Genomic DNA, 24,586 nt, shown 5'->3' with positions numbered 1-24,586 from the left:
AGACACACGTGAAAAATTGTGAACCTGTCCTTTACCAGTTGCAAAGACTGTTCATTCCCCAGACAAAAAAAAACAACAGTATGTTTTGTCGGTATATCACAGAACTGCTCAAATAGGGAAGTGTAGTTGTGAAATGTAGAAGTAAAACTGACACTCTGTTTTATTTCCACCTATGCAGCTTTACATCACAAACAGTGCAGCCCTGGAGAACATCATGGATGTTTCAATCCAGGGGTGAGCAATTAGGTTCGACCATGGGCGAGTTTTTTAAGGATTTTCCATTGGTGGGCTGTAAAGCAGCGAAGTGGAAACACGGGCCTATATGTTTTGTTTATTTATAGCTTTGTTCAGTTGTGTATCTGCAGGCAGATGTCATTTTCCTATTAATAAGTCATGGCTAGCCGTTACAGCTTATTTTTATACTTATTTGCTAAAAATGATTCATACATGAATATATGTTCTATGTTGCACTTTGAGACTAGAGATGTACTTTGTTATCTACACACAGTAGGAAAAAATGGCATCAACACACCATTTCTATTCAACTGCCACCTATTTGTGTGCATGAAAAATACATCTGCCATGGTCTTATAGGCTAAAGTTGTGAAATTAAAAGAGTATTTGAATTCACACATTCAAATCTAATTTCTGGGAGATTTATTAGACTTAATTTCAGCACTATGCACTGTTTAAATAGCATGGTGCCACAACAGTTTAAATGCCTCTCCTCCTGTTCAGAGAGCATAGAAGTAACATATTGATTGGGATTTACACGCGTCTTGTGTTTATTTTGTTACCTACAGTAGATTTGTGAAGAATTATGTAAAAGTTTTCATGCAAACTATTAAAGTCAAAACTTCAGCTTTCATCAAGGGGCCGAATATATTTTCTGGAGGGCCATACTTTCCCACCACAGTATTTATAGATCTGGATATTGTGTTCCAAGACAGCTCCCCATTAATTTGTTTTTAGACAAATAGAGCATGTTCATTAGAGACTTCCTCTTGGCTTCCCACACACAAGAATGATTAAATTGATTTTGAGACTTTATTGGACTCAGTGGATCAATTTCTGACGATACAAATCGTCATTTCAGCTGTTTGTGACACTCAAAGTAATATATTCATCGTTTTTTAGCTGTCTCTTTTGTAATTATTGTGTATTGGAAAATGTCTTTTTGAACTGTCATTCAATCCTGTAGTGTGCCCCCTATAGCCAGCACTGCTCCTGGAGGCTTGGAGAGCATCAACATCCTAACAAACACTGCTCTGAGAGACACAAACCAATTAAAATAGAGCTTTCACTGCTCCTGGATGGGAACAACACAGGATAAGTCCACCTACAGGAGTGTCCTCGCATGGTTGCAGTTTGTCTAACGTCCCCACAATCCTGTACAAAGTCTGAGAATTTTCAAAATGAGTGTCACAAAGAACAACGGCCAGTGCCACATTTTGCATCCTCAGGTAGTTAAATTAGTGTCTATTTTGTCCCTGGCTGTTCAGTCCACTTTGAAGTGTCGGTAAATTCACATAAATAATAATTCAATAACAAAATACAGTATAATGGTGTTAAATATTTTTTAATAAAAACTCATGTAATAACACTCAGTCAAACCCACAGCCAAAAAAGCTCTGCTAACTTATAGTTTCAAAAAGTTCATGTGACCCTCGTAATGTTTTTGTTGCCATCACAGAACTGATGATGTCGTGTGTGTTTTCTTTTGCTATTTGCTGTTAGGCTGCATTCATATCAAATCAGGCATTGCGGCATCTTCCTGCAGGGTTGTGCGGAGGTGTGGGTGTGACTGCCGTGAAACAATCAGAAATTAATGTTTAATTTCTCTCATTCACCGGCTTTGTTCTTGGTACACCGCACACTCGCTCTCTCTCTCTCGCTCTGCCCTTGCATTTCTGCAAAAGTTGATTCTTCTTCCCGCAGGGCTGCGGCAGTTTTTTGCGGCACCCCATGCGGTCCCCAAACCTGCAGCCTAAACGCACTACCCCCATTCAAATGAATGGGAGGACTGTCATTTTTCCCGCAATGCCTGATTTGGTGTGAATGCAGCCTTAACAAAGTCTGAATGTCTGCTCTCACAAGAGGTCAAAGGTCAAAGCAACTCCTGAGGTCACCAAAGAAAACCAAACACTAAAACTCCAGAACATACAGTGTGTGTGTTACTGCAGAGTCAGAGAGCAGCGGAGCATGTCAGAGCGTGTTGATGGGAACACGCCTCGCCTCGAGATATACATACATACACACCTACACGCCCACACACACACACACACGCACACACACACACACATGCGCGCCCACACACACACAGACACACACACACACACACCCACACACACACACACACGCAGTGTTTACTACAGTCAGAGATATAATGTTGTGAAGCCACACCCAAACAGGAAGGAGTCACCAAGAATAGAGTTGCCCCCACCCAACCAGCTTCCCTTTCACTAACACACATTTCCTCTATGTGTGTGTGTGTGTGTGTGTGTGCACCAATAAGTTATTTTACTTAAGTGGATATCATTTATATTTTAATTATAGCAATGTATGAAATAACAGTGTGTAATGTGAGACGCAAAAGCAGAACCAAGTAGTGAACACAGCACTGACATACAGTATCATCACCTTTTAAGGTGATATGTTGAACTGCAGTGGTGGAAAGTAACTAGGTAAATTTACTCAAGTACTGTACTTAAGTACCTTTTTGAGGTACTTGTACTTTACTTGACTATTTCCATGTGATGCTTTTAGAGGGAAATATTGTACTTTCTACTCCACTACATTTATTTGACAGCTTTAGTTACTTTTCACATGAAGATTTGACACAGTGGATAATATAACAAGCTTTTAAAATACAACACATTGTTAAAGATGAAACCAGTGGTTTCCAACCTTTTTGGCTTTTGACGTCTTACAAAAAGCAGTGTGTAGTCGGGGTCACATTTCACATGTCTATGAGTTGTTAACAGCTCCACCAAATAGTGATTTTTCCCTCTAAACTTCTCACATGCTTTCATTTCAATAAATGTTCAAATGATCCAATATTTCAGCAAAAATCAAAGATTAGAGAAAAAGTCCAAAAACTGAAAACAGATTTGTGTATCAGAACTTTGTTTTTTCTTCTTTCCTCTCCCATTAATCATCTCACCACCCCTCAGATTTATCTGCTGACCCTTTGGAGGGCCCGACCCCTAGGTTGGGAACCACTGGACTAAACTAGCTTACTGTATATGAAGTAGTTGAAACTAGCTCCACCTCCAGCAGCTACAACAGTAACATGCTGCTCTAACACTGATGCTTCACTATTAATAATCTAATGATGCCATATATAATAATATATCAGTCAGAGGGACCAAACCACTACTTTTACTGCAATACTTTAACTACATCGAGCTCATAATACTTATGTACTTTTACTGCAATACTTTAACTACATCAAGCTCATAATACTTATGTCCAATATTCACTCTCTTTTAGCTCTGTTTCTGCTCTCTACCAACTCCTGAGGGAAATATCTGGCTCTTTAGCTGCTAAATGCTCCACTATGTTCACCAGCTAGTCTACAGCTAACTGTGTCTGTTTGCTGTTTGGTGCTGAGCAGGTAGTGTACAGTGGCTTTTTAGAGCTTTTACTCTGAAAACAGCTGCCTGCTGCAGCCATAAACGATGCTATGAGAGTGCTGTGAGTGAATCAAAACAGTAAAGTTGCAGCTAGACAGCTAAACAATGAGCTGAAACTCACTATAAATCTCCGTAAAGCCAAGGGGAAGCTGCAGAGTCACTGATAGGTTCATCACTACGAGCCAAGGCCTACACATTACACATTAACAGATCATGCATTATTATAATAAAATATAATTAAAGCTGCTTTAAGCTTAAATTTAAAAAAATAAAAATAAAAACAGCATCTTATTTAACTACTTTTCATCCATAATATCTGTCAGTTTTAAAAATGTTTCATGCAGCTGGACTGTGGAGGTTCAGAATACATTACTGAACCTCAAAGAGGAAAAAATCATCAGCATGTCAATGATCAGCCAGGCTAATACACACACACACACACACACACACACACACACACACACACACACACACAGTAATACAAACTCATCAATTCACTTGTTGCTAGGAGACCAGATGAATGAGCGTCACTCTCGTTTTTGTTTGCTCTCTAATGAGTTTCTGTCTGTGTGAAACAGCCAATCAGAACTAAACTTAGACCTCTGGACAGGAAGTTGTTTTATTTTCATTCTTACCTGTGTCTCTGAAGATAAGAGGTTTTTCCACCTGACATCAGTACATCACAGAAGCAGAAGCTCAGTGGACCCTGAATTCAGACAACAGAGTAGTCAGAAAACAGTAGAGCTTGTTTTGTGGTTTTTTTTTTGTTGTTTTTTTTTCATTTTAGATGGCAACATTTAACATGTTTTAGACTCTAATCATAACATAACACAATGTATAAGTCCTTTTGTCTGCATGTATGTAGAGATGACACTGGTGAATGTATGTGTGTTTCAAAAACAGCTGTGTTGGAGGCACACATAATGCACTGTGGAAACAAATCAGTCTTTAAATGCCTGGAAAGCTGAACTCAGGTCAAAAACTCCATTTCCTCTAAGGTTGTAATCCTGCTGTTGCTCTAACATTTTATACTCTGGCTCCCTCTGCTGCTTTTATAGTTTTTTACTACTGCTGAAACCCAATTTCTGAAACCAGGGCCTTCTTTGTTGAAACTTTACCCACAAAAACCAAAAACAAATACACAAAATACAAAATATCTTCAATCTCTTGCAAAAGCAAACACTTCATTCAAAACTACATAAACTCTTCTAAAAGTGATATTTTTGCATCACAACTTGTGTGCTAAGTATAAAACACTATTATCTAGAGTCTTTACCATTTTCATTTGTAGTATGCTGTAAATATAGACATGAACACAAATGCAACGGGGAAACAAATACATTTGTTTATTCTCAATACTCATATACTCATAACAATATCAGACACAATTACTGTAACTGAAGATGACATGAACATAGTTACTGTACTGTAAACAAAATACAGTATATTGCCATTACAGTCCATCCTGTCTCCGATGTGCAGCTGTTTCATCCAAAGTTGATGCCGCTTCAGTAAACAGTCCAGTGTGGATAAACTAACCCTGTTCATGTTGTTGAATATTGTGTTGTCAGTGATGATGTGGTGTTGCAGTTGTCGTAAAAGTAGCTGTTGTATGTAATGACCATGTTTATGATGTGTTGTTCCTGTTCTTGTGTGAACAGGTGATTTCTTCCTCCTGCAGCAGGTCGCCTTGCAATTCTGCAAAACAGAATGTGAATTTTTAGTGTCTAAGACCTCCATATTATGAAATACTGTAAAATAACAGAGAGGGTAGGATCTCTTACCATTGAATCCTATTTAAGGTGTTCAAGCTCTGATTTCTAAGTGATCTAATTGGTTACAGATGTTTTCACATGAGCGTCCTGGGTGCAGGTAATTGTAATTGAGTGTGGTATTTTCATTGGCAGTGTTTAGCAAACAGCACACACAGGCTTTTAACTTTGAATGATGTGTCTAATGTAGATAACTGTGTGTAGTTATTTTGCAAAAAGTGTGTTTTAGAATTCAAACTTAGTGTAAAGCAGACAATGTGTTTATGGTTTAGCATACCTGGTCAATATATAGGTTACATGAGTTTCAATAATTGTGCCACATGTACCAGTTTTTGTGTCTTGGCAGTTGCAAAAAACTGTAATCACAGTTTAACTTCTGCAAACCTGTTCAAACATATAAACTGTCACATACAGTGATGGAGGAAGTACTTAGATCCTTTCTTTACTCAGGTAGAAGTGACATTACCACAATGTAAAAACACTCCATTACAAGTCCTGCATTGACAATGAAATGATCTGAATTTTGATTTATTGACCTTCATAGCAATAAGGATTTTTAATTGTGTGTGCATATGCATATTTGTGTATCTGTGTAGTTTAGGTTTGTCTCACCTATTTATTTCTTAGTTTTTATGTTGTAGTGTGTGCATCTGGGCATATTTGTTGGTTAACTGTGGATGTAATTATTTAATAAAATATAAAAATAAAAAAAGAAAGTGAGAGTAATAGTTTTATCAGGAAAAAGGTACTTTAATATTATATAATATGTTCATATTCTGCAGAAAAATGTCCCCTGTGTGAGTTATTATAATATATAATATGCAGTGTTTTTCCCACCTGAAATAAAGAACGTCTCTGCTATCATCTATAAAAACTATAAAAATTGTTACAATTTTATCTAATTACTCTGATATTAACCAGATCAAGATTCAGATAAAGCAGGCAGTGGAGCTTCATTACACAGCAAAGGCCGCATATTTAATGAGTGAGGTGATTGTTTACATCGATAATGAGATGAGATGTGTTAGGATCAGCAGTTGATTGACTGATTGATCAAAACCTGCTACTTAATATTGTTTTAGTGTGTTTTATGTTTGATTTTTTTTCTTTCGTCTGTGTACAGTATCTTTGAGTACCTTAAAAGCACTTTATAAATACAATGTATAATAAATAAAAATTGACTCCTGCAGCAGGTATTTGGTCAAAAGCAAAAGCAGTATATAAACAGTTAATACATGTTTTTGTGGAACTTGTTAGCAAACAGTTGCTTATTTCCACATCCAGCAGTTACGGAGCAACATTCATTCATTTGGAGTCGTGTTTCTGTCCACCTGGTGAATGTAAATCCAATATTCATTCTCTTTTAGCTCTGTTGTTGTTTGCTTTCTACCAACTCCTGAGGGAAATATCTGGCTCTTTAGCTACTAAATGATCCACTATGTTCACCATCTAGTCTACAGATAAGTCTTCACCCTAAATTTAATGATTTACGTTAAGGGGACTCGTTTTTTGTCCCCAAAAGGGAGGCGAGTCCTGTAAACAGATTTACATCCCCACAACATTAGAAATACCTAGTACACGCACATTCAATCACACGCACACCCCTGACTTCCAGTAAAAAGACGCATAAAAAAAACCAGGAAGGAACACTGAAAGTGAAAGTATTCACTCTGTCTAGACTCCATTTCAAAGTCAACAGAGCAGAAGGAGGAAAACAGTCTGAGGCACGGTGAGTGTTAAAATTAGAGCTGAAAATAATGCTTACTGTCATTATTGATCAGTCTGCTGATTATTTTTCGGATGAATTGCTTGGTTGATTAAACTCTGTTAGAAAAATATGAGATCACAGCATTGACGTCGTCAAACGTTGTTTCCTTTTTTCTTTTCCTGGTTTCTGCATCCTCACAGTGATGTAACATGACACACTGCTGCGGTCAAAATAGAGAGAAGTCACAGTTAAGAACAACCCATAGTCCAGGTGATAAGTGAAAATGATGTTCACTTTTTCATAAAAGCATAGCACACTTGTACAGTTTGGGGCCCTGAACATTTTCAGAAATGGAGCCATTGCAAAAATGCCTCATGGCAGCCATGGCCACCAATTTACTTTCCGCCATAACTGAATTATGTATTTTGCATCACATCTTCTGAATCAAACATGATAACACAGAAAAGGTGATGTATAACCCTATGTTTTGATGGCCAAGGATTACCATGATGCCATATACAACATCATATACTGTTCAGGTGAATAGTTTATGGTGAATTCAGTGATGTTGTGAGAAGGAAATCACAGTATCTGAATACCTAAAATAGCTAAAAAGTAGCTAAAATCTTCACTGACTTTTCCAGCAAGATCTTCAAACCTTATATCAAAGAGAAAATTGAAAGGGCCGACAGAGTGGATGCTGTATAGACTACTATGAAGTTGATGATATTTATTTGAAGTCTGTTTGTTGGATTTAAACCAGAGTCAAAGTTTATCTTTGTGATGGCTGGAAAACACACATGGTTGTAATTAAAGTAATGTAAACAAATAAGAGGCTACTAACTTGAGAGGTAGAACTGGGTTTATTATACTGTGTATTACAGATAATATTTCTATTACTGCAGGGGCTTTCAAAGTCTGAAGGCTCAAACGCACCGAAAGCATCTGACGCGCGCGTTTTGAAGTACACCCATTGTTTTTAATGGCCGAACACGCACTGAAAGCGTTATGAGGCACGTCAAAATTTCTTAATGCCCCAACTCCGACCTTGTTTCGATTTTGGAGCGTCAAACCAGGACCCAGCGAACAAAACTGTTTTCTCTGCAGCCGAAAAAGAGAGACAGCGTAAACCAGCTGAACACCGGCAAGCCAGAGACAGAGGGATGGCAAGGCGGTGGTCGAGCAAGGAGAGTGGGCGCTAGTGAGAACAAAACCTCTGAATGAGAGAAATAAAATGTTATATTCTTATTATTTCACGGCAGTCACGTTTTAAAGCACAAAAAATAACCATCAAACAGTCAGCAGATGTTTTACTGTGGACACAGACGCTCTTAGTTTTACTCTCCTCCTCTGCATTTCTCGTTTTCATTCATTAGTTACATCCAACTAATGCAGCGGTTAATACAAAGAACAAAATGACAAACCTGTGTTGGTTCTGTGTTGTTGGCATTTCAAATCTGATGCTTGCAGTGCGCCATAGGAGCATGCCTTTGGGCCTTGAGACTGTGGGCCTCCCCTCAGACAAAACTTGAAAAAAGGCAATGGAAAAAGATCATTTAAGAAGAACTGTATAATGGAAGCTTATTCAAAGAAAGGCAGTAAGAGGGTGCATCCTTCAACAATGTCTTGGTCAGAGACATTTAGACATGAGCTTCCCTGAAAACATGATTTGTGAAATTTTGGGTGGTCTCTAAAATATTGACAATATGCTATTTTTGCCATGCATTTCTATTTTGTGTCTTCATCACCATGGATCATGCATAAAATTTGGTTGTTACTGATGTACGATTCATGCATGAAGTTGATTCATCAGTTGTTGTTCATCTGTTGTTTGTTTGATTTACATGTAACATGCACATGTACAAAAGTTATACTGGTAAAATGTCATGAGATGAGAACTGAATACATGTCCTTCCTATTTAAAATTTCTCTTATTTTTAGCAGGGGGCTGTAATGGTGAAAATTAAAGAGGAGCTCTTTAAAATTCTGGCAAAATTAAAAGAGGATGAGTTTAAGGATTTCAAGTGGTTCCTGGAGCAGGATGACATCCTGGAGGGCTCTAAAGGCATCCCAGTGGCTCAGCTGGAGAGAGCAGAAAGGCGGGACACAGTTGATCTAATGGTACAGAACTATAAGGATCCTGGAGCTCTGCAGGTAACCATGAAGGTTTTAGAAAAGATCAACAGGAATGATCTGGTGCAGTGTTTGCAAAACTCCTGCTCAGGACCAAAAGGTAAGTTGAAAAACGGTGTCGTGTATTTCATAAATTATTGCATGAGTTATGAGTTACAGTATTCTATTAATAATAATGTGTTAAAAAATAATCTTAGAGATTGATTTGTCATTCTTTATGGTAAAAGTAAAAGTAAAACATACAGCAGTTTGTTTGTGTGTCCATGTCACTGATGGAACCCTGCCACCGAACATTTAGAAATGAATGCATGACAGCCACCCTCCTACCACACAAAACCAACAACATCCAATAAGCCTACAAATCTCACACACAGACATCACAGCATGCTCACAGCCAACATTAGCAACATGTGCATATTAATGACCATTTTCCCAAATAAACAACTCAATCTCCAGAAGAAAACATTGGCATTGAATGTTTCTGCAAACCACAGAAACATTGAATATATACGTTTCAACATGTGAAATATGTATCATATCAACATACCACATTAACATTTCTACCCACTGAATAATGATGTTTTATGGTGTGGCAACGCTGTGGTTAAGGTCTGGTTAGGTTTAGGCACAAAGACCACTTGGTTAGGGTTAGGGAAAGATCATGGTTTGGGTTAAAATAAAAAAAATATAATAAAAAAATAAAAATAAAAACGGCCAATGTCTCGCTAATAACACCTGCTTTTGACAGTTGAAATGGGAAGCGGACATTGGTTTCGAGGTGGTCTCGAATCATACTCGAACCGTACTCTCTGCTGACTTCTAACTTGATGCCAAGAAACTTACTAACTATCTGCCGGCCCCTGCTCCTCCTAATAGGAAAGATCAGCTCATATAGATGGCCATGTGAACTACGTCACTTTAGAAATGTTGAGATGATACGTATTTTGGAAATGTTGATATGCTACGTTTTGTAGAAATGTTGATATCATATGTTTTGTTAAAATGTTAATATGCTGAGTATTTCACATGTTGAAACATAGATATTCAACATTTCTGTGGTTTGCAGAAACGTAAACAGCCAACATTTTATTCTGGTGACCAGGCTGAAATGAACCATGCCATACACAAAAGTGGCAGCAGCGGCCAGAATAATATTAGCTGGCATGGCGGACGTTATGAGATTTTAAAAATTTACCCTTTGATCACATTATTGAAAGTTACTTGAAAATGAAATCCTGGAGTTGAAAAAAGGCTTGGTTTTTTGCACCAAATTAGCTCTGGTGAAGGTCTCCCTTTGACGATTAACTCCATCTTTTCATTTAAAGTTAATCTTGGAAAAGGCATGGATAATCCTCACTAGCCATGGTTACTCCCGGCTTGTTTGTCTGTTTTTTTTCCTACTGGCTTGTGATTGGGTCCGCTCCATTTCAGTGTGCCAGTGTACAGCTTAACACGTAATGGCAAAGGCCAGGAAAACTGTTTAAATGAAATGTAATCTGCCTGTAATCTGTCAGCCAGTGGCAACAACCACGTAATTGTCAACTGACAAAACAAACAACGATAACGGCTTACAAGACAAAAGCCATGGTAACTTCCCTAGCTGACAAATAATTGCCAGCATGGACAATCATATTCACAATATGATTTTATATAAGCCTGAATGACATTCATCAGTTCTCTGTCTTATCAATCTCCCTTGACTTGTTTGTGTTTGTATGTTGTGCTGACGAAAATTGGCACCAGATCTGGTGTATCTGCCAGCTATGATAACTGTCAAATTGTGTGCAGACTCTGCCTACCACAGTTGTACCAGCGTGGTAATGGTGTGGACCATAGAATGTAAAAAATATGGACATGGCCACCATGACATAACCCATCGGTTTCTGAAGAGCCGTTTTGAAGCTCAAAGTGGCCGGCTCCGTCCATCATCATCTTGGCAGTGCCTGACTCCACCTAACTCTAGTCTAAACCAAAATGGGCAAAGAGGTGGAGATGAGGCAGGCCGAATGAAGCCTGGTTGCTGAAACAAGCCACCTAACGGGTAGAGACCTGCCACTCAAAGCGGTCCCCGTACTTATATTGGGGATTGACTCTCTTTTGGAGCCAACCAAAGTGGCCAAGTGGCCATTTGAGGAAGTGCAGTTTTTGGCACTTCCACATTGGCTTCATTTTTCAGCCCTGGAGGTTGTTGCTTGGTGTGGACAAATTCTCAGTGCACAGCAGGCTGAACTTGTCATAAAGTAGCAACAACAAAGCCCGCCCATTTAACATTTTAACAGACGTCTTCTATCAATAATACTGATAAAATTGGAAAGGCACGCTTTGAGAATAAGGTCAGTGCAGAGAAATATGGTCATTGATTTGTTGCTTGTACACACAGATTTACAGTAACCAGTACTGTGCATGTTAAAACGTTCCCTGATTACCCACAAGACCTGGTTTGTCTGAGTAACCTGGTTGCAGAAGTGCAAGTAAATACATTAATAGTTCTTCAAATCTAAATTTTTCTTCTCTTTCAGCAGATGGTGATCTGGACATGGTTTCAGAGCTATATAAGAGAAGTCTGAGAAGGAAATTTCAACGTGTGACTGAAGGAACGGATGAATCAGGAAGTAGAACCCTTCTCAACAGGATCTACACTGAGCTCTACATCATAGAGGGAAGGAGTGAAGAGGTTAATAACCAACATGAGGTGACACAGCTTGAGACAGCTTCCAAGATGGAGACCCTCCATGACACTCCAATCAAGTGCCACGACATCTTTAAAGTCTTACCTGACCAACAAGAACACATCATCAGAGTTGTTCTTATGAGCGGCGTTGCTGGTGTTGGAAAAACCTTCTCAGTACAGAAGTTCACTCTGGACTGGGCAGAGGGTTCGAAAAACCATGATATCAGCCTTGTGATTCTGCTTTCGTTTAGAGAGCTGAACTTGATCAAAGATGAGCAGTACAGTCTCCTCATGCTGATCCATGATTTCCATCCAACATTACAAAAGGTCACAGCAGAGAAGCTTGCTGGCCTTAAAGTTTTGTTCATCTTTGATGGCCTGGATGAAAGCAGACTTTCACTGAATTTCAAGAACAGGAAGGTTGTGTCTGATGTCACACAGAAGTCATCAGTCAGCGTGCTGCTGACAAACCTCATTGAAGGGAATCTGCTTCCCTTGGCTCTTGTTTGGATAACTTCCCGACCTGCAGCAACCAATCAGATCCCTCTGACAGGGGTTGACAGGGTAACAGAAGTACGAGGCTTCACTGACACCCAGAAGGAGATGTTCTTCAGGAGGAGATACAGCGATGAAGAGCTGGCCAGCAGAATCATCGCACACATCAAGACATCCAGGAGCCTCCACATTATGTGTCACATCCCAGTTTTCTGCTGGATCAGTGCTACAGTTCTGAAGCACATGTTGACTAAAGATCAGAGAGGAGAGCTGCCCAAGACCCTGACTAACCTGTACTCACACTTTCTGGTGGTTCAGACAAAGAGGAAGAAGCACAAGTATGATAAGGGACATGAGATTAGTCCACAGGTTCAGACAAAGATGAAGAAGTATGATGAGGGACATGAAACAAGTCCACAGGAGCTGATGGACGCTGACAGGGAAGTTCTTCTGAAGCTGGGGAGGCTGGCATTTGAACATCTGGAGAAAGGGAACATAATGTTCTACCAAAAAGACCTGGAGCAGTGTGGTCTTGATGTCACAGAGGCCCCGGAGTTATCAGGAGTTTGTACAGAGATCTTCAAAAGGGAGAATGTGATCTTCCAGAAAAAAGTCTACTGCTTTGTTCATCTGAGCGTTCAGGAGTTTCTGGCTGCAGTCTACATGTACCACTGTTACACCAATGGCAACACTGAGGTACTGAAGTGCTTCTTGGGAGAAGACTACAGTAAATCATCCCTGGATGACTTCCTGAATAGAGCCATGAAGAAATCTCTCAGAAGTGAAAATGGCCACCTAGACCTGTTTGTTCGCTTCCTTCATGGCCTCTCTCTGGAGTCCAACCAGAGACTCTTAGGAGGCCTGCTGGGTCAGACAGAGAACAGTCCAAGAATCATCCAGAAAGTCATCAACAATTTGAAGAAGATAAACACTGAGGAAATCTCTCCTGACAGAAACATCAACATCTTCCACTGTCTGATGGAGATGAACGACCGCTCAGTACATCAGGAGATCCAAGAGTTCCTAAAGTCAGAGAACAGATCAGAGAAGAAACTCTCTGAGATCCACTGCTCAGCTCTGGCCTACATGCTGCAGATGTCAGAGGAGGTTCTGGATGAGTTGGACCTGAACAAGTACAACACATCGCTGGAGGGACGATGGAGACTGATCCCAGCTGTGAGGAACTGCAGAAAGGCTGTGTAAGTCCAGATGAGATTAGCATTATAAATCAATGTAGATTAGTAGTTTAGTTCTTCAAATACAAATAATATAAAGTTCTTATTATTGTTAAAATAGTGCTCCACTTGTTTATAGCAAAAATAATATGTCAGTTATATTTAGTCACAGATGTCCTTGAGCTGTTTCAAATTTGCAAATAATGTTGATTTTTTGGTTGGTAGTGTTTGTAGCTGTTAAGTTAATGAACACAGTTATTCTATTTAATTCCAGTAATTATTGAATTTTACAGATTTTTCTTCTTTTTATCTTCCTTTGGGTGATGGAGGTGCCATTCAAACCTGGTAAAACAAATGAAGGACTGTAGAGGTTGTGGTTGAGGTTTTGTTACAACAGTATTTTATCACAACATATATCAGTATTTTACAGTTATCGGTGCATACAGTTAAGTTATTATTACATGTGTAGGTTCTGCAAATCATATATAATCAGACCAACACTAGTTTTATTATTATCATTAAGAGTTTAAAATAAGATTTGTATTGTTTTCCAAAGGTGATTTCTGAAGTCAGAGAGAATTGCTTTCATCATTTTTTCCTCATCCTTTCTGAGCCATTTCATAGTGAGCATGGGGTAGCAGCAAACCAGCAGACTGATTCAGTAGTGTCAGTTATACAACAATATCTAAAGTTTGCCAACATTAACCAACATACGCCTTTGTAAACTACTGGTCATACGAGACAAAACCCCTGAATATGTTGGACCGAGCAATGGTGCCTTTTATTTTCATTAATTCAACTTTTTATTTTAAAGAGGGAATTTGTGTTACATAATCTTGTTTTTATCTTGCTTTCTTATATTCTGTTCATCACAGAAAGAAACAGTAATGGTAGAATTCAGACTGTTTAAAGAGATCTTATATTATTTATTAAAAGTCAATTAAAGGTCAATGTTATATTTTAATGATGATGCCCTGATAACATCTTTCTGATGACATCATGTTTAAAATAAGTCAACCTTATTGGTTTGTTAATTGTGTTTGTGTGTTGAATCAGATTTTCGAATTCTCAGAAAAGAATGTTGACAACTAAATGTCATGTACTAATCTGTCATGCACATCTAAATGATTAATTACATTAATATTTAATTATGTACAGGTGTAATATTGTGAAGCAATTTGTTTCATGTGTGTCTGTCAACAGTCACTAAATTTTCCCACTTATGGATGTGAACCTGACAGCAGCACATAGCAAAGAGAGATGACCTTTCTCAACTGTAACTGTTCACTGAGTTGAACTGAGTAAAAATATCCTGGAGTCAAATTGAAAATGGTGGACAGTAAAAATGTTTTTCTAATCAAGATGGCCTGATGCTAACTTTGTGGAGACAAACATGGGATCAGATCACACAGACAGACTTTGCACAGTATGGAAGCCTCAATTTAACTCCATTTTCATCTGCAAGATTAAAGAAAAACAAAGATTAAAAGTCTGCAGGTATGAGAGAATGATGAGAATTATTGTCCCATTCAGCGAGATTAGATTAGTTGACCTGGGAGTGTTCTGGTAGTCTACTGGTTAAGATTCAGTAGGCTATGTCTGCAATCTGGTGGTTGACCTTTGTTGCATGTCATTCTCTGTCTTTCTTACTCTTTCCTTTTGTTTCCTGTTATTTCTATTAAAGGAACAACAGCCCTCCCCCTTTGTTTCCTGTTATTTCTGTTAAAGGAATAACAGCCCCCCCCTTAAAAAATCAAAAAATAGATTAGGTGAACCACTGATGTGAAGAGCAAATGTTAATCTAAATAGGGAATGTCAAACTGTTTCATCATCCAATGCATGAAGTAAATATGAAGTGTCCTCTTTCATGATTACATATGTTGCAATATGTTTCATATCAGGCTTTCTCAATGTGGACTCTCAGAGACTCACTGTAAGGTTGTGGCCTCAGCTCTGAAGTCCAACCCCTCCCATCTGAGACAGCTGGATATGAGTGGAAACAACCTGTATGATTCTGGAGTGAATCTGCTGTCAGCTGGACTGGAGAGTCAAAACTGTAGACTGGAGACTCTGAGGTCAGTTCACTGGCTGTAGCTTTGGTAGTTTTTTCTATTTATTCAATTCAAATCCTTCACTGAAGTGTCAGATGTTTGGTTCATAAATTTTCAAGATTTGCCTGAGCACAAATCTGTAGAATTAAATGTTTTCAGGAATTTAAAATACATAGTCTTGTTCTGTCTAAAACTGACTTCCGAAGTTTAAACTAATATGAGACTTCAGCAGTCTGAGTTCTACATATCAAGTAAGTGTCTGTGTTTCTTCAGTGTTTCCTTACTGAGCTGCAGTGGAGGGATCATAACTCAAAGACAGAATTTTGTACTAGTCTGTAACTTTGAGTTAAACAAATTAAGTGGGAGTCTACCACACTGTCAAAGCCTTATATTAGCTTCAGCTGAACTTTTTTTAGTTTATTTGTTAGGGACGATGCAAAAAACAACAACATTGTAACAGGTTAAAGTAACATGAAACAGATGTATTGCATATAGGATTTCTAGCCAAGTCTAATATGTGACACCTGTCCCTGGTTAGGCTTTTCTACTTAAAGATAGTCATAACATATCATTACCAGAAATACATTAGTTAAATAGAGCTCATAATAAATAATGACATTCTCAATAACAACAGTATTTACATCACATAACAATCAATTTACATTTGTTGTATATGTGTGCACATGTGTATGTTCCCTAATTCATGACTATGATGTGTTTGTGTGCATAATATTTATAGGTGCATGTGTCCATGTACATTCATGCATAGTCTGTATCAGTATGCATGTATGTTTATCTGTATTTATCTGTTCCTCTACCTGTGTATACATTTTCCTTGTGCATGTGTGCATGTGTGCATACACAAGTGCATGATCATTGCTCAATGATGGCAGGATTGGTTTTGTTTCAGCCAGTGTTTCATTAAATGTTTCCAGATCAGTTTGTACTTTTATTTCTGTTGGTAGGGCATTCCAAAGATGTATCCCTTTTACTGAAAAAGATGACTGACCGAAAGTAGTTTTGTGCTGTGCCACCCTGCAGTTGCCATTTGCTGATCCCCTTGTGGTGATTCTATTGGTGTTTATTTTTGATACATATGAGCAAAGTACAGTAGGGGTGAGATTATTCAGGCATTTAAAAATCAGTTTTAAAAAAGAAAACTTGACAAAGCTAAGCAACTTGTACTTTTTCAGAATTATATAATGGTGCAATTTCATTTCTTTTTGATCCATTATTTTCAGTGCTTCTTTGTATAGTAATGTAACAGGTTTGACAGTTGACTGTGAAGCCTGACTCCATAGAGTAACACAATAGGATAAATGTGAAAATATCATGGCATACATAAACAGTTGAGCTGACTTAAGGGGTATGTAATGTCTTATTATTCTAAAACATTTCAGATTTGTCTTTACTGTCTTGCATAGCTTTTTAACATGCTTATCAAATTTGAGATGGGAATCCAAAATGACACCTAAAAATTTAAAATCACTGACTTCCTTTATTTCCTTTTGATCTATCTACTTATGAACTCATTTCACACAGTGTGGCTGTGTCAGGAAGAGACCACTTCACAGTCACTATGGACAGCAGTAATCATTACTACCACCAATAACAAGTTTTAATTATACATACCTACTAAACCACTAAATACAGGAAGAAGGAGGTCATGTAATAAATAATGAACAGGTTTTTAATCCAATATGTCTGATTTCATATTGATCCTCTAATTACAGACTTGACCGAATTCAGCAGCATTTTATGAATCAGCGTTGACATGAATATGTGTCTGAATGTTGTGGTGGCATTTTGATGATGTCTGTAGAAGGCTGACATTATGATGATCCACAATAATACTATGACACACTATAACTATGACTTTTTAGATAAAAGTCCATTGATGAGGGCATAGTAATGTTGAACTACAAATTTAAAACCTGAACACATTTGACTGGATTATAAATGTATTTTTATCTACATAATTTATTCTTTATTCAGATTGTGGGACTGCAGGTTGTCAGAGATTAGCTGTGCTTCTCTGGCCTCAGCTCTGAAGTCCAACCCCTCCCATCTGACAGAGCTGCAGCTAAGTGACAATGAGCTTCAGGATTCAGGAGTGAAGCTGCTGTGTGATTTTCTGAAGAATCCACACTGTAGACTGAAGACTTTGAGGTCAGTTCACTGCCTGTCTGTTACTATGTTGATCTTAATGTTTAACAATTGAACCTGATTTATGTACACACATAACTTACATTTATGATGTTCATTTTCTTTTTTCCATATTTATTTATTTTTTTACTGTACAAAGTTTAGTCTGTAGCTATAACAGATGGCTGATTCTTAAAGAAACTTTAGAAAATGTCCACTGTTAGTTGTTAAAGTACTATGATGTTTATAATTTTTGGAAAAGAGTCACATTTGTATACATAAGATCCTCACGACTAATATCTGTTTTAAATTGATCAAGTTTACTTGCTGAAAGAGAAAAATTTCTTTATTATATTCTTTTAATGTGCTTAAATGAATAATGTCTGATCATTGTTATTGATACTTCAGGACACACACACACAGGGACACAGGAAGATCAATACAGGTGTTGAAAGTACTTTGTTATGGATCAGTGTTGACATGAATATATGTCTGAATGTTGTGATGACATTTGGATGATGTCTGTAAAAGGCTGACATTATGATGATCCACAATAACACAACGACAAAGGCACTCTACTTATTTTACAGAAAAGCTCCTTGATTAGGACATAGTAATGTAGAACTACACATCTGATTGGATTATAAATATATTTTTATCTACATTGTTTATTCTTTATTCAGATTGAGTGGCTGCAGTTTAACAGAGATCAACTGTGCTTCTCTGGCCTCAGCTCTGATGTCCAACCCCTCCCATCTGAGAGAGCTGCAGCTGAGTAAAAACGAGCTTCAGAATTCAGGAATGAAGCAGCTGTGTGATTTTCTGGAGAGTCCACACTGTAGACTGGAGACTCTAAGGTCAGACACCATTTTTTACTTCAGAGCTGAGATCAATGATATGAAATTTGTAGTGACATTAAACTGCAGACATAAAGCTGATATTATGCTGATCCTAAGTGTGTCCTGTATCTTAATGGGAAAATCTCTTTTCTTCTTCAGTGGTTTAGTCCACTGACTGTGTCAGAGCAATGTTGGGCTGTACATTTAAAACCTTTATATAACGAGAAAAATCCTACAGTGAATAATTCACTCTGACCCTCTTACACTGTTTTTAGTTTTTAAGTTTTTAATCTGCATCCTGTTGGGTTCAGGTGTTTGAGTTTCCATCTTATAAACTTTAGGTCTGGACAAAATAATAGATTTTCCAATTAATTGTGATTATTTGAATGATCAATAATCAATTATTTAAATCCAGAGATCAATCTTTGCATTTTGTGCCTTTACTCAGTAAACATGTGTACATGTGTACTGTACTGTGTGTATGCAGTGGTTACTTGTTGTAAATGGTTCTGTTAGAACAGCATGTGTAAAATGTCTACTTAGTGGAAATCTTAATTTGAGTTTAAAAGTAATGTACATGCTAGTTGTTATATTAGCTACCTTGAGTTATGACAGTCCTGTAAACCATGATGTAAATACTTTCAGTCTGTGGACCCGCTGCAATTTAGAGGGCTGCCATGACTCAGGATGGTCAGCTAACTCTGGCTGTCTCATAGGGGATCTAGAGATCACATCTACAGGAGAAACAGACTGAAAAAAGACTCCACACACTGATCAGAGCTCTTGGTTTGTTTTTGTTAACAAGATATTATCTCTGTCTACAAGATGTGCAACAGTGAGACTGATGATCTGTACACAAATACAAACAGTGCAGATTAAGTAATGAACAGACTCTCAGTTTCTGCTGTCTGTGCTCAAAGTGATAAAGTTGAAACAGCAGGTACTGACAATCCATGTGTTGCTTTATGGGATAGGAATTATGTTTTTTAAATGTGCATAATGATGAAGCTCATCAGCACAAGTGACACAGGTCTGTTATTGTTCTTGCTCAACTCTTCTGCTCATGTTGGCCTAAAAACTATAGATATGTCATGTTTTAGTCGTTTTACACTTTTTCTTGTGTTTGGCTGCACAACACGAGTTTGTATAGATGGAGTCAGTGGTGGAGCTGCACATTTTAAGAGCTGAAGTCACTATGTCTTTATTGAAGTAGCAGCATGTTGTCATTAATATTAATGAGAACTAATTTTCACTGTTTGTATTTGACAGTTTTGGACCCGCATCCTGTTGGGTTCAGGTGTTTGGATTTTCCATTTTCTAAACTTCTACATTCTAAACCTTCTTCAGCTCTGAGCACATTATGAGACATTGAAGGATTTCAAAGAGAACCTTGTCTTTTAAAGTGACATTATTTATTCTTTATTCAGATTGAGGTACTGCAGTTTGTCAGGGATCAGCTGTGCGTCTCTTGCCTCAGCTCTGAAGTCCAACCCCTCCCATCTGAGAGAGCTGGATCTGATTGGAAACAACCTGCAAGATTCAGACATGAAGCTGCTGTCTGATCTTAAGGAGAGTCCACACTATAGACTGGAGTATCTGAGGTCAGTAGAGAGTTGGAGTCAGTCCATGCTGGTTTCAGCCATATTGTACTAAACACAGTTAGTGTCAAAGCAAAGGTCCAGTATTGCCTGGTGAACCTCCAACCTTCTCAGTGGCTGCTTCTCTCAGTGAAGCTCTGAGAGGAGAATGGTGACAGGCTTCAGGATTGGACAGAAAGACAGAGAGATAGAGAGAGAGAGAGAGAGAGAGAGAGAGAGAACAGTCAGCCAATGAGATCAGCCGGAAACTTGTTGTGATCATGTGTTTGAGTTGATATGTTGTTGTTGCGTTCATGCCCGCAGGAAATAAAGCTGGATTACAGTTGACAGCCTTACAATATATAGAGAGACAGTGGTCCTCATCATCAAACTATCGTACCATCAAGTTTGATCTGAAAGTGTTTATTCTCTCATTTCAACACTAAAGAATTGATCAGTTCATCTTTGTCAGAGCTCTAAGATCAGTCTGACTGAAGCCTTCAAATCTATGGCTCTGATTTCACAGAACCATTATTATGTTTAGTAACCACGTGGTCTTTATACAGACTAGAACCTCTGCTGAAGACTAGGAATCACAGCAGGTGTCTGAGAGCTCTGACTGATTGTCATGTGATGATTAAACAGCAAGAAAGGTCTTCAAATGCCACAGACTCTGTAGCTTTTAAACTTTTATAAAAGTTCACATGTATCAGTAAACTGATGAGTGAATGTCTCTATTCCTGCGGTAATGATGTGTTCATGACTCTCAGCAGTTTATTTCCTCTGTGTGCTTCAGTAAAATCTGCAAAGTACACAGACTTGATAGCAAACGTCTCTGCAGGTCTGTGAGCTTGGAGCTCAGTGTGTTCACTCCAACACGTTAACATGAGAGCTGAAAGGAAGCTTGCTACGCTGCACAGCTGTTCCACTTCTGGTCTAAACAGGACTGATGTCCCTGCTGCTCTTTTTACTGGATGTGCTGCATCACTGACTGACAGCTGATGAAGTGAGTCTCACTAAACACTGATTTATGACCTCTGTTGTTTCTTCTTCTCTCATCAGATGGGAGTTTCTTTAAGAGTGTGAGTGAACATCCAGGTGTGTTGAGAGAGGATCAGTTGTACCCCGATGATCCATCTGGACCGGAGTCTGGATCTAGATTTCGTCTTCTTCACTTAAGTCTCTTAGCTGTCTACAAACTGAACAGTTATCTCTGAATTTTGTTGAAGTCAGCACTTTAGAAATTTGATATACATGACCTATTTGATGCAGAAAAGATGAAAAAACAGGTGTTATAAGTCAGACTCTGACCCTGGGCCCCTATTTATCAAGCATCTCGGAATCGCACTGAGAGTTAACAAGGACTAAAACTAATTTATGAAGCTGAAGAGAATTTTATTTTAGCTTTCAGCAGGAGATGGATTACTCCTGGGAGACAGTGAAACATCGCTGTTTTAACAATGTAAACAAATATTGTTAAGGTGCATCCTCCTCTCTCAAATATCAGGCTGTAGCTCTGCTGTTATTTGAAGTAGCCTAAATAAAAAATAACCACATAAAATATTTGACCTGTTGTAATGAAGCTGAGATATCCTTCATTATGCAACTGACATGATTGTGTTCAAATAAAAGTTTTAGTGGGCTGTAACTGAGGACCCTTGTCATGCTCATTATCTTTACGACGTGCATTAAGCCAGATCAAAGTTTGATTCATGACTTCCATCATTGTCGGTTCTGACAGAATCGTCACTGTTGCACAGCTGCATTTCCCCCATCATGATAAAGTGTAACATTGTGAGGACACTCTGTATTTATTTAAATGATGTTCTGTAGAAACATCATGTGGAGAACACATGAATTTATCATTGGTCCAGAAAACCTGCATGCACAGGTCAAATCCTATCTTGGTTTTGTTGATAACAACATCAAGCCTGTAGTGAAAAACTTTGTATTTTTTGATTCCAGTTTTGATGATCAGCAGCTCGTCCAGTCCTGTTTATCCTTTTAACTAAAACCAGGAAAATCACATCACTGGTTACCTGATTGTTTTAGGATTGATTTGAAAGATTTGATCGATTACATTTAAAGGCTCTTCATGGCTCCAGATTACATTTCAAAGTTGCTCTGTCTATAAATATTAAAGGTATGGGTATTTAGCTTTTATATGCTTTTTTATGTCTTTTTAACTATAGATCATTGTCACACTGCACTAGGTCCCAAGAAAAATGCACCTAGTCCTCGAAAATCATCATGTTAGTACTGAGATTGTGAAACTGGCTTTTAAGTACGATGCTCTATACAAGTGGAACAATCTGCAGAAGCTTGTAAAATTAGACAGGCTAATCCCTTTTAATCAATTTTAACCTCTTCTGACTGACATAGAGCAGGTCTTACAGGTCTTTTAAATATATCTCTACCATCAGTAGTTTAAAACTAATGAATCATTAAATAAATAAAGCCATGATTTGCATGAATGCAGCTTGTTTTTCTATAACTTCACACTGAGTGGCAGGAAATGAATTAGTGCTGATTATCAGCACAGATAAATATGGGCCCTGGTCTTTGCTGTCAGGACTCTGGATCAATCGGTTTGAGGAGCTCAGTCTGATAAGTCATTATCTTCCTTTATATCACTTCTTAAAACTAATTTTTATCCACTGATGTACCAATTATTTTTGTTTTATATGCTGTACATCTAAAATTTGAATCTTATGTCTGTTTTACTGTTTTATTTTCTTCCTGTATGTTTGTGTTAGTTTTGTGTAAAGCATTCTGTAATGTTGGTTTTGAGAAGTTTTATACACTTCTGAAGGGAGGGTGGTGAGATGATGGTGGTGGTGGCAAACAAAGACCAAATTTTAACATCTTTGGAAATAAATTAACTTGCAGCATTTTTATCCTGTGTCAAGCTTCAGCTTCATGCATAACATCTATTTTTTTAGTTATTTTTTCTGTCTTTGTTTATAAATGAGCCATATTTGATTGAACCTGTGTCCTTTGTTTTGGATATCTGTGGATCTGTTAGATTTTTTTGCCTAACCACTGGACCACCAGGACACGCCATTTGTGTTTTTGTCACAATTTATTTTATTTCACAATTTTATTTGTAGATTTCCATTTACACCTGAGTTAATATTTAATCAGCCATCATTAATTATTGGAAACTTTATTCTCATATATGTTGAATTGTATGTTTTTCTGTAGACAAAACAGTGCTGACTAAAAGACTTCTGCTTATGCATGAGTCTTAAGCTTATGCTAGCTTAGCAACTGGAATTCATTAATTGGAAGTGTACCAACTGAACACAGTCTTTATGTGACCTTTTAGTGCTAATGTACTTGGTTCTTTCCAGGGAATTTTCTAACTTTAGATTGTTTGTGTTTTCTTTATTCCTTAACTTTAATTCTGAGATCAAACGCAATATAAAAACAAGGACACAGCACCATCAAGTGACGATACAAGAAAACAGCAATCCATACAGACTGAACACTCACAACAAGGAGAAATAAATACATGAAAGAAGACATTTTAAAAAATGTGGGGAGAGGACAGTAAATCTAGTTAGAGATGTTTCTATGAATCATGTTGTGTATAGAATGTCAAAAAATAGAGAAGAATTAAGATCCAAATGCCAAATACTTAACATACACAATAAAAGATACATACACACTAAGTAGAAAAAAGCAATCCAAGACATAGTCCACACATGACACACATCCTTCATAAAATGCAAAAAAATATGCCTGTTTTGTTTCCTATAATATACCTAGTACCTCATTTTATTTCTGAGTGTAGCTGACAGAGAATTTATATTAGTATATGTTAGTGTCAATAGTGTAGTGTTAAAGTCACTTTAGTGTTAAAGTGACTGTAGATGATGGAACTCAGTAGCGTGGAACTAATGTTCAGGGACTATAATTGTCATTGCACATCCTTTGCAAAGTGGGTAGATACTGTCATGTAACACATCTCCAAGTAGTTTAAGTTAGTTGTAAAGTTGTGAAAAAGTTATGCATCTTTATCCCACATAAGCTACAAGATAATGACACGATATGATGCACTTAAGAGGGGTCAGGTTTAGAGAAGAAATCCGTTTTCCTCTTTTCTGTAACAAGCATTCAATGAGGTGTGTTCAGTGTAAAGTTAATCTGGATTTCTAGCACCAAGTTGACCTGCATTAACTATAGTCAGCAGTGATGTTGTCATTGCGTTTGTGTTATTAATGTCAGACATTAAAGTGACGCCTAATGTACGATTATATGTACAGTAAACATACATATTCTGTTTCTTTGTATTTTATGTGTCATGTTTGCTCAACAGGTGAATATGTGTATAATAATAACAATAATAATTATCAACATGGCATGACAGTACATAATGTATG

General features: G+C 37.7%; 1 protein-coding gene and 1 long non-coding RNA gene across 2 annotated transcripts in view; both read left to right on the top strand.

Annotated features, from left to right (window-relative positions):
* The window catches only part of LOC122975305 (NACHT, LRR and PYD domains-containing protein 12-like), a 224,994-nt gene that overhangs the window by 176,672 nt on the left and 23,736 nt on the right, over positions 1-24,586 (top strand). Inside the window, exons 2-6 of the mRNA XM_044343676.1 lie at positions 9,057-9,348; positions 11,768-13,613; positions 15,491-15,664; positions 17,636-17,809; positions 18,469-18,642. Coding sequence (XP_044199611.1) covers positions 9,069-9,348; positions 11,768-13,613; positions 15,491-15,664; positions 17,636-17,809; positions 18,469-18,642 — 2,648 coding nt within the window. The 5' untranslated portion in view covers positions 9,057-9,068. The remainder of the gene's footprint in view (positions 1-9,056; positions 9,349-11,767; positions 13,614-15,490; positions 15,665-17,635; positions 17,810-18,468; positions 18,643-24,586) is intronic.
* LOC122975315 lies at positions 20,064-21,468 on the top strand. The gene is made up of 2 exons (XR_006400625.1): positions 20,064-20,225; positions 21,264-21,468. It is a non-coding gene; the product is annotated as an uncharacterized LOC122975315 (long non-coding RNA).

This window comes from Thunnus albacares, chromosome 23 (assembly GCF_914725855.1).
Source record: "Thunnus albacares chromosome 23, fThuAlb1.1, whole genome shotgun sequence".
NCBI classification, from domain to species: domain Eukaryota; kingdom Metazoa; phylum Chordata; class Actinopteri; order Scombriformes; family Scombridae; genus Thunnus; species Thunnus albacares.
This window is presented reverse-complemented; position numbering and strand designations above follow the sequence as displayed.